The sequence below is a fragment of the Myotis nattereri genome (genome assembly GCF_964212035.1).
Source record: "Myotis nattereri genome assembly, chromosome: 12".
Lineage (NCBI taxonomy): Eukaryota > Metazoa > Chordata > Mammalia > Chiroptera > Vespertilionidae > Myotis > Myotis nattereri.
This window is the reverse complement of record NC_138087.1, coordinates 66503147-66514787: the sequence shown is the minus strand read 5'-3', so window position 1 is coordinate 66514787 and position 11641 is coordinate 66503147. Positions and strand designations below refer to the sequence as shown.

General features: G+C 37.4%; 1 protein-coding gene across 1 annotated transcript; it reads left to right on the top strand.

Annotated features, from left to right (window-relative positions):
• Positions 1–3760: 3760 nt before the first annotated feature.
• Positions 3761–4718, top strand: LOC308527933 (olfactory receptor 1L4; the record flags this gene model as incomplete). Its single annotated transcript, XM_081103360.1, has 1 exon — positions 3761–4718. The coding sequence occupies exon 1, from the start codon at positions 3783–3785 to the stop codon at positions 4716–4718; it is 936 nt and encodes a 311-aa protein (XP_080959486.1). The 5' UTR covers positions 3761–3782.
• Between the last annotated feature and the right edge of the window lie 6923 nt (positions 4719–11641).

Sequence of the window (11641 nt, the reverse complement as noted above, 5' to 3'; positions counted from 1 at the left end):
ATTTAGGTTGCTTCCTCTGTGGATTGTTTTGCGTATTTGTACTGTTTGTTTGGTGTTATAAACAAAGTAATAACAAAAATGTGTCCATATCTCTGTGCTACACATATGTGACTATTTTAAAAGGATAGATTTACTCAAGAGGAATTATTGGATAGATACAGATTTTCAATTCTGATAGAAACTACCGAAAGGTCTATCCTGATTACACTCTCATTACTAATGTATGTGAGGATCTTTTTCCCTTTAAATATTGTTCAAAAACTGTACTGATAATCTGATGGGTGAAAATTGTATTTCAGTGTAATTTATGTTTCCTAATTGCCAGTGGGCTAAACATCTCATGTTTTCTTTGGTAAGTGTGTTGCAGATATTTTCTTTGAATCAATAGTTTATATTTCAGCTTTACTTATTGTCTATTTTGGTGCAATTTTTCATATTTTAGTACACTAACTTGTCTTTTTTACCGCTATATTTTATTTCTTGCTTGGAACAGCATCCCCATACTGAGACCATTAAAATATGCTCCTTCATTTTTTGCTAATACTTACTTTACACTTTGGAATTTTACTTTTAGATTGTTCATTCATATGAGTTTTATTTTTATGTGTGGGTTAGATAGAAATCTAGCCATATTTTCCAAAGACTCAGCCAACTATCATAAATATCGCTTATTGAATACTCCATCTTTCCTACATTGCTATGAAATAAATCTTTATTACATACTAAGCTCCATAGAGTTAAGATCTGTATATATGTATAAATACAGATATACAGAATTTACTTATGTTGGTCCATTAATTTGCTTTTCTCTGAACGTTTTTCTTATTGTTTTTCATTATTTGTGTGTTTTTATTTTTAGATTAGAAAAGTTCCTCTGTTATTATTCTAATTTTTTCAAATTAGAATAAGCTTGTCTTTCTTTAGCCATTTACCCCTTTAGATAAATTTAGAATGACTTAAAGTGACAGTAAAACTTCCCTTGGGGTTAATTGTAAGAGGGAATGGGGTTGGGGGACGGTAGAGAGGGCATAGGGAGGATGAATGGTGATGGAGACTTGACTTGGGGCGATGAACACACAACACACTATACAAATGATGTATTATAGAACTGTACACCTGAAACCTATATAACCAGTATAATTTTATTAACTGATGTCAGTCATTCTAATAAGTTCAATTCTTAAAAAATTCCCTTGGGGTATCACTGTTTTACATTGCTTAAATGTATATGTGAAGAAGAAATGATGTGCAAGATACTATCATTCAAATTAGCTAGTAACTTTTAAAATATAGTATTGTTTTACCAAAGCTTCATAAATCGGTATAAACTTGTAATACCTAGGATATAGCAAGGTTTTTGTTTGATTTTCATTGTAATCAATTCTGAGTTCTTGTGAATGAAAATAAAGCTTAAGGTGAAGATGCTCAACAGGTTGTGAAGGATTAATCTAAAATATTCTGACCTAGCAAAATAATCAACACTTTAAATTCCCTTTGGGTGTTATTATAGGTGCATTGAATTTTATAATTTAAGAAAAATTGACTTTTCTCCAGCTTTACTGAGGTATAATTAACACATAACATTGCTATAAATTAAAGTGTACAGATGATTTAATACAGTTATATATTGCAAAATGATTACCACAGTAGGGTTAGTTAATAACTTTATCACCTTACATAATTACTATTTCTTTTATGTGATGAGAACATTTAAGATCTACTCTCTTAAGTAGAAATTGTGGTCACCAGGGGCTGTGGAGGAAATGGGGATATACTGTTTTGAGGTACAAACTTCTAAGCAGTAGATAAATTAATCCTCAATATCTAATGCACAGCACAATGACTATAGACAATACTGTACTATAAACGTTAAAGTTGATAAAAGACTAGATATTAATAGTTTCCACCATAAAATATGATAATTATGTGACTTGTAACATAATATATGTGTCAGCTAATGCTACGCTGGTAACCATACAGCAATATATAAATGAATCTAATCAACATGTTCTACCCCTTTAAACTTACACAACGTTATATATCAATTATGTCTCAAAAATAAATAAATATCTATTCTCTTAGCAAATTTCAAGTATGTAATACAGTATTTTTTTACTTAAAATGTATAAACGACTTTATTGGTGATTTTTTTCCTTTTTATTGAATTTTAGTTGACACTAGTTAAAAAAATTATACAGGTTTCAGATGCACAATTCTACAGTACATTATCTGTGCACTGTGTGATACAGTAGTGTTAACTTTTCACCATGCTCTACAGTAGATTCCGAGAACTTAATCATCTTATAACTGGAAAATTGTACCTTTTGTATAACATCTCCCCACTTCACTCACCTCCCAGTCCCTGGCAACCACCATTTTACAATCTATTTTTGTGAGCGTCTTTTTTAGATTCATCCATGAGAAAGAAGGAAATCCTGCCATTTGTAACAATGTGGACAGACTTCAAGAACATTATGATAAGTCAAATAAGTCAGAAAGAAAAAGACAATTACTATGTGATATTACTTATATGTGTAATCTATAAGTTGACATTCTTTAATATTGAATCTTTCTTAGGAACAAAATATCTCCATTTATTCAGATCATAACTTTGTATTCTGTTATAGTTTCTTCAGATAGATATTTCACATTTTTTTTTATTTTCCCTTTTAGGTTTATTCGTAAGTATTTCTTAGACTTTCTTAGCATTGTCAATTGAAACTTTTTCTCCATGCATTTTCCTAATGTAAGAAAAGTATTAATATTTGTGTATTTATCTTGTATCTGGCCACTTTGGTGAAATCTTCATATGATTAAAGTCTTCAGATATGTATTAGCACTTTTCCAGATATACAAGTCACTTAAAAATAATGACAATTTTACCTAATCGCATGTTTATGCCTCTTATTTCTTTAATTTTGCCTTTTAATTGGCTTAGACTACCATCTGAGCAATGCAGTTCAATAATGGTAACAGAGGCCATACTGACTTGTCCCTTCCATGATATTGATGGGAATCAGACTTTTATATTCACAGTTTTATATTCTGGTATTTTGAATGTTTAGAATAAGGACTTCATAGTTTTTATTCAGAAAAATTAATATATTTAAATAATTAATCTCCATAACATAGGTTATTCCTGGTAACATTTCTATTTTGAGTGGCATCCTTGAACAAAAACTTATAATTTAAGTGGCCAGATTATATTAGCCAAATAGAAATATTTAAATATATATTAAGAAGATTTTTCTCTTAAGATTTAAATATTCTCATCTGATTTCTGTGGATACCAAGGAGCACTGATTAAATCTGATGCTCACTTTTGTCCGATCCCAACTACCACGACCCCTGGAACTATCAGAAGAGGATCCTAATGAGAGGACCTCATTAACCCCTTCTTTGAAAGCATCATGATTAAAGGTGGGACCCAGCAGCCTCTTCCCATGGGATTAAAAAAAAAAAGTGGCTAGTAAGTTGGTCAGAAAACAACCTAAGAAGAATCTTTAAAAAGAGAACTGAGGGAAAACTCAGACAAATTAGGCTACATAGGAGGTCCTATGAGCACATGAGAAATGTTTAGTTTCTCATCTAGGAAGCAACTTGAAATTTTCAAACGTTTCCCTTGTGAGATTTTTACTCCCTATTTCTCTACAGTTTCTTCAAGTAAATGATCTCTAAAACCCTAACAAACAGGAGCGGGCTTTTTTTCATAGGCCGGCGGTTAGGAAGATGCTCATATCTCCTCCACGGCTTCTCCAACCCTGTCCAGGAAGGCAATAGACATGGAGATAAAGAACGGCAGCAGCAGCACCTCAGGATTTATCCTGCTGGGCTTATCTTCCAACCCTCAACTGCAGAAACCGCTCTTTGCCATCTTCTTCACCATGTACCTGGTCACTGTGGTGGGAAATGTACTCATCATCCTCGTCATCTACTCTAACTCCCGGCTCCATACACCTATGTACTTTTTTCTCAGCAATCTCTCCTTTATGGATATCTGCTTCACAACAGTTGTTGTGCCCAAGATGCTGGTAAATTTACTATCAGAGACAAAGTCTATCTCCTATGTGGGCTGCCTGGTCCAGATGTACTTTTTCATGGCATTTGCGAACACTGACAGCTACCTGCTGGCCTCTATGGCCATAGACCGGCTGGTAGCCATCTGCAACCCCTTCCATTATGATGTGGTTATGAACCTACGACGCTGCATCCTCATGCTGCTGGGTTCTTGCACCATCTCCCATGTGCACTCCCTGTTCCGTGTGCTACTCATGTCCCGCCTGTCTTTCTGTGCCTCTCACGTCATTAAGCACTTTTTTTGTGATACCCAGCCTGTGCTGAAGCTATCCTGTTCTGACACTTCCTCCAGCCAGATTGTTGTCATGACCGAGACACTGGCAGTCATTGTGACCCCCTTCTTGTGCATTCTCTTTTCCTACCTGCAAATCATCATCACTGTACTCAGAATCCCCTCTACAGCTGGGAAGTGGAAGGCCTTCTCTACCTGTGGCTCCCACCTCACTGTAGTAATCTTATTCTATGGGAGTGTCATCTATGTTTACTTTAGGCCCCTGTCCATGTACTCAGTGGTGAAGGACCGGGTAGCCACAGTTGTGTACACAGTAGTGATACCCATGCTGAACCCTTTTATCTACAGCCTTAGGAACAAAGATATGAAGAACGGTTTGAGGAAACTAAGGGACAGAATTCACTCATAGAAAGAGCAATACAATGGAATGTCATAATGGGGAGGTGACCTAAGAGATGATAGGTTATCCTCCTTCCTAACTATTTTTCACAGGGCACCCACAGAGGTCATGGCAGGTGGTGTTGAATAGCAGTAAGAGCATTGACCTGGAAGCTAGGACACTTGGTGTCTATCAATGAACTTGACCAAATATTTAATCCCAGAGTAGGCACTACTAGGAATCCGAATTTCAGGAAAACAGTTTCTTCAACCCAGATGGTAGAATAAAGCTCTCTCCAAATATGTCTTCTATAAGTTTGACATCAGCTAGTCCTCAAGGAATTATAAAATTCAATTAGTTTTTAGAATAAGAAATTACATGGAGTTGGTCAGGAATTGGCAAAGGCTCTTTGAGGAATAACCTAAGACTGTCCTTAGGCTGGGTTGAATTTTGACAGATGGGAGTTCATTAGACGAGGAAATGAGCAGAGTATTTAAAACAGTGAGAATCATCCAAGCAGGTAGAGGCAATCAATCAGCACATGGGATGTGTTTGATATACAGTAAAGAGCCCTGTGAAGCTTGTTCAATTTGAGAGCAGGGAGGATAACGCTGGAAAGATAAAAGAATTTACAAAGCAGATGCCTATCTTACCAACGCCAATGTATTATCACAGTGTGAATTCTCAATATTCATTTCCTTTTCCCTTCCTTAGTGATTCTTCTTTTCTCCACATGGCCCGAATCTTCACTGAAGTTCCCTTTTTAGCTTGGGATAGTGATATAAATCAATCAGGATAGCTAGGTTCTGTTGTGGGAATAAACAACCTCAAAAATCTTTGGAACTTAAAACCAAAGGTCTATTTCTTATTCACACTGCAAGTCCACTGTAAAAAAAAAAAAAAAAAAAAAAAGTATATGGGTGTTGCCCATTTTATACACTCAAGGATCAAACTTGATGGAGCAGTCATCATTGTAAGCATTAATCATCACTGTCAGAGGCTGAGAAAGACTCTTGAAGATTTGGTCTGACAAATAAATACTTAGGTTCAGAAGTGACTCACAGCACTTCTGACCACAACTCATTGTCCACAACCAATCTCGTGACGCCACCCAACAAAATGAAGCCCAAGGCACAATCCAACAATGTATTTGTAAAATGGAGAGCCCAAAGTATTCAGTGATCAACATTAATGACCATTACACAATCCTAACAACTCACAAATACATAAAAGTATAAATTTGTTGCTTAATCAGTCCTTCCCTTATTATGTTATTGCCAATAACAATAGTAAAGTAAGATATATATCCTTCCCGGAATTCTTTTGCCTCAATTAGTTCATCAAGTTTTTACAACCAGCCCTGGCATGTGTTGTTCAATGGTTAGAATGTCACCTTTCCTCCCCCGCACCCCCCTCCACACACACACACCAAAGAGTCACCAGTTTGATTCCTGGTCAAGGGCATGTACCTGGGTTGCAGGTTCAATACTGGCCCTGGTCAGGGTGCATGTGGGAGGCAACCAATCAATGTGTCTCTCTCATTAATGTTTCTCCTCTCTCTCTCTTTCTTTCTCCCCGCCTCCCCCCGTGTGTGTGTGTGTGTGTGCGAGCATGTGTGTGTGTCCTCTCCTCTCTCTCCCTCCCTTCCTCCCTTCCACTCTCTCTAAAAATCAATGGAAAAAATATCCTCAGGTGAGAATTAACAAAACCAAACTAAAAAATGTTTTTACAACTAGCAGATTTTATGGATTATAAACGTGTGGATAGCAGGACCTAAAGTTGAATACAAGTCCTTTTGCCCTAACAATATAATAACAAGTTTATAAGGGACTAATGAAACTCAGGGACACCTAGGGCCCAAAATCAAGGTCTCCACCATTGCTGTCATTATGTTCTCTTCTAATTGTCATGAAGCAACCAGCAATTCATGCAACAAATTTAATTTGCAATAATCTTCATATCTGTACAGGCACACCTGGCTGTCACTACTAACCCTTACCAATCATTTGGCTTAGGGATGCTGGCCTAGAAGATCTGTACCCTTTCCACTTCCTCTATTTACATGCCATAGTTTTCTCATGCTCAATCAAGTACAATACACCACTTTAGAATATGAAGAATTCCTGGCATATACTAAATAAATAAACTCATTAATTATAGCTTCTGGTAACTTATAAAGTCCTTTGGTACCAGGAAACATGTTGTTTCACCTCTATCCTCACTCTGCCATCAGCATCTGATTTCTTTGTCTCAGCAACACACAAGTCACTAAGAAATCAAGATCTTTTATGTGTAAGCCTACAGATATTCCAAAAAGTTCACACTAAAGAGAATTCCAGATAATAAGACCATGCAATAACATGTCAGGTGAAAGAATTACCAATCTGGCCCTCAGGTTAGTCCTAACCTTCTCAGTCAGAACTATGCTGTCTACCAGAATATGAGGCAATGCCCAAAGACATTCTGTCACACTTCAGAAGGTGAACTAATGTGGACAGGTACTATCTGAGGACTTTAATAAACGTTTTTTTATCCAAACTAGGTGTACAGAAGTTAACTTGGGAAAATTCTAATAAGTCTTTGGTAGGCACAAAATAAATTCAAAATTGGCATTTTTAACAGAAATAGATAAATAAATCCTAAATTGCATATGGAAGTAAAAAGAACCAAACATAGCAAAAACAATGTTAATAATAAAGAACAAAACTGGAGGCCTCACATTTCATGATTTCAAAATATATTCAAATCTACCAAATCAAAATAGTACAGTACTGGCATAGATACCAATAGAACAAAAGAAAGTCCAGAAATAAACCCAATATACATGAATAGCTAATTTTCAACAAAGGCATCAAGAATACACAATGAGAAAAAAATAATGGTGGTAGGAAAACTGGATATATCCAATGTAAAAGAATGAAATTGGACCCTTATCTTACATTACTCCCAAAAATCAATTCAAAATTGATTAAAGATTAAAATGTAAGACCTGAAACTATAAAACTCTTAGAAGAAAACTTAAAGGAAAAGTTAACTGACATTGGTCTTGGTAAGGATTTCTTGGATATGACACCAAAAGCACATGTAATAAAAGCAAAAATAGACAAGTGATAATACATCAAGCTAAAAAAAACTCCTGCAAAGCAAATTAAATAATCAATGGAATGAAAAATCTACAGATTCAATGCAATTCCTATCCATGTTATAAAGCCAGCATTATCCTAATTGCAAAACCAAATAAAGATACTACAAAAAAATTTATAGGCCAATATCCCTGATGAACATAAATGCAAAAATCTTCAACCAAATCCTCAACCAAATCCAGTAATACATTAAAAAGATCATATACCATGGTCAAGTGAAATTTATTCCAGGGATGCAAGATTGGTGCAATATCTGCAAATCAATAAACATGATACACCACATAAACAAAATGAAGGATAAAAACCACACGGTCATATCAATGGATGCAGAAAAAGCATTTGATAAAATCCAGCACCCGTTTATAATCAAATCTCTCAGTAAATAGTCATTAATTAAATGCAACTTAATGTATATGAAAATTTTTGTCACTTGAAAGTATATAAATATGAAAGAATTAAATTAGCTAGTAAAGGGACAAAGAAAATTTTGGACAAATTTTGGTCCTCACATCTCTAAAATAATACATTGTGCTTGACTTCTGTAAACAACAAAAGAGACGTTTCCATGTGTAATGATTGAGAGCATGGGCTATGATCACACATATTAGACTAAATCCCATGAAGTAGATAATACCTGATCATTTTTAATGTATAGAAAATGATAACACACACACACACATATATATATAAGTTATATACATGTCACATATATTATAGATACAGATATACACACGTGTGTGCAATTCTGTCCCTTACTGTACTGTGTGTGCCTACAGAATTTGTGTCATTTATGTGTCTATGTCTTAAAAGCTAAAAAAGTTGAAAGAACACAAATTCTTAATGTAACTGTGAAGATGGTTTAAAATCTGGGAATGTAAGACTGATGTGTAGATTTAATTAGGAAATGTAGGTAAAGTCCTTAGACCAGCACCCAAACGTTCACCAAAATGTTCAGCGCTATTGTGAAAGAGAGTTTGTGGGCTATTTTGGTTTTGGAGCTATTTGATCAAGTGACTTTAAATGGCACCCATCGCTGGAGTGTCCCTGAGTTTACATGTGTGGGTCAATGGGACTGGGTTTCACATTACTTTCAGGAAGAAACAACTGACACAGGTCATCTTCTATTTCTGCCACAGTGAATTATTATGGTTTGGCCTTGGCCAAACTAGAAATTATCTCTCTATGGTCATTAACATGTAAACTCAGCCCGGCTGGTGTGGCTCAGTGGTTGAGCATTGACCTATGAACCAGGAATTCACAGTTCAATGCCCACTCAGGGCACATAGCGGGGTTGTGGGTTCAATCCCCACAATTCCTAATTAAATCCATACATCAGTCTTACATTCCCCTTGCAGGAGGCAGCCCTTCAATGATTCTCTTGGCATCATTGATGTTGCTATATCTCTCTCTCTCCTTCCTTCCTCTCTGAAATCAATAAAAAAAAAAAAATTTTTTTTTAAGATGTAAACTCACAGAACTGGGTGAATGTCCTCTTGTTTCTGTGCAAGGAGGTCTTGCTGGTTGCTTTAGGAGTGTGATGATTCCTGGAGTCAGAAGAGAATAGAGGCAAGATGTATGAATCCACAGATGTGAGAAATTAATAGGTATGCAGTTAAAATTCATGGTTTTCCCAGAGAATGACAGTATGAGATGTGATGGCCCTGGTCATCCATTCTGCATTCCTAAGATTCCCACACCTTCTTCATCCCAGCAAAAAAAAAGAGCAGCATGAGGCCTGAGAACCACAGCAGTGTGTACCAGTTCCTCGTCGTGGGAACCCCCATTCCGCCAGGGCAGCAGGTCAACGCCTTCACCCTGTTCCTGGGCATGTACCTGACCACGGTGCTGGGCAACCTGCTCATCATCCTGCTCATCAGGCTGGACTCTCGCCTGCACACGCCCATGTACTTCTTCCTCAGCCACATGGCCTTCTCTGACATTTCTCTCTCCTCTGTCACTGTCCCTAAGATGCTCATGGACATTCAGACTCAGCAATAATCCATTTCCTATCAGAATGGCTACCATCAACATATCAACAAATGACAAGTGCTGGCGAGGATGTGGAGAATAGGGAACCCTAATACAGGGCTGGTGGGAATGCAGATTGGTACAATTGTTATGGAAAACAGAATGGAGTTTGCTCAAAATATTAAATAGGGAACTGTCATTTGACCCCATGTTTCCACTTCTAGGAATATATCCTAAGAAACCCAAAACACAGATCAGAAAGAATATATGCACCCCTATGTTCATAGCAGTGCAATTCATAATAGCTAAGTCCGGAAAACAGCCCACCTAAAGATGAATGGATAAAAAAGCTGTGGTACATTACACCATGGAATACTATGCAGCTCTAAAAAACAAGGATCTTTTACCCTTTGAGACAGCATGAAGGGACCTTCAGAGTATTACACTGAGCAAAAAGCCAGTCAGAGAAAGACAAGTATCACATGATCTCACTTAAATGTGGAATCTAATGAACAAAATAAACTGATGAACAAAATAGATCCAGAGACATAGATGCATGGAACATACTGTCGAATCTCAGAGGGAAGATAGGCATGGGTGGGTGGGAAGAGATCAACCAAAGAACATGTATGCATGTATGCATAATCAATGGATCCACATAATAGTATGGTGAAGGTCTGGGGTAGGGAGTGGGGGAAGGCTACAAGGGTTAATGTGGGGAAAAGGGGCATATGTAATACTTTCAACAATAATTTTTTTTTAATTTGTTAAAAAAGGATAAACAGTAGCTTTGGAAACATTATCATATGCATTCTGATAATATGTGCTGGTATATCAGCTATAAATCTAAGCCTGAAATATATATACAAACATACTAGTACATAAATGTATACATACCAGTAGCCCTGCATAGGAATCCGTGCGCCATTAGGTCGCTGCTACACTCCTGTAGCTCTCCATGCGCTGCCCCGCCCTCCTGGAGCTCCCCCCATCCCCCTTCCTGTTACCCTGCCCTCTCCTGTAGCTCTGCACCTCCCCCTTGCTTGCTGCCCTGCCCTGTCCTGTAGTTGTCTGCAGCCCACTTGTACCTCACTGGCCCAACCTCTTGCTGATCCATGACCTGGTCTTGATGCACTTGGTCATTACGCCTCAGGGAGTAACAGCTAATTAGCATGTTCCTCTCATATTATATAGGATACACACACAGAAGGTAAACATAGTAAAATGTTAACCATTGGGGAATTGGCTGAAGATTGACCAGGAATTCTTAATATCGTTATTACAACTTTTCTATAACTTTAAAATCATTTCAATATAGAAAGCTGAAAAATCTTCTTTCCCAGCTGGAGCAATGCCCAAGAACAAAGCAGCCCAGGGCATGACTGGAGTCAAGGACACTGTCCCCTAGGACTCCAGTGCCTCTGGCTCTTGGACACACAGCTCCCAAAGGGCAGTCAGAAATCAGCCACAAGCTTGGGGACTTGGTGCAGTCTCTCATTAGCAGTTAAGTGTCATCTGTGGACTCATTTCTCTAGAGCCGGATAAGATAAAGGAAAGTCTGTAGAACTGCCAAGTCCCAAGATATTTTCTCTGTGTGTATGATGTTAGATCTCCTGAAGAAAAGCCAAGGAGATGGGCGATAATCTGCAGCAGAAGGTGTCTGAACTCACCAATGACGAGCCCAGGTGAGAGGAGCTGGAAATCTGCCTTTGCCAATGGACCTGCCTGTGTGCTAGTGGGTTCATGTGTGAGACTCTGTGTCCATGACCCTGTGTGTGTGCACGTATTGTACATGCTTGTATATGTGCTGTTTGATAGTTGTATGTGTACGTGCTATGAATC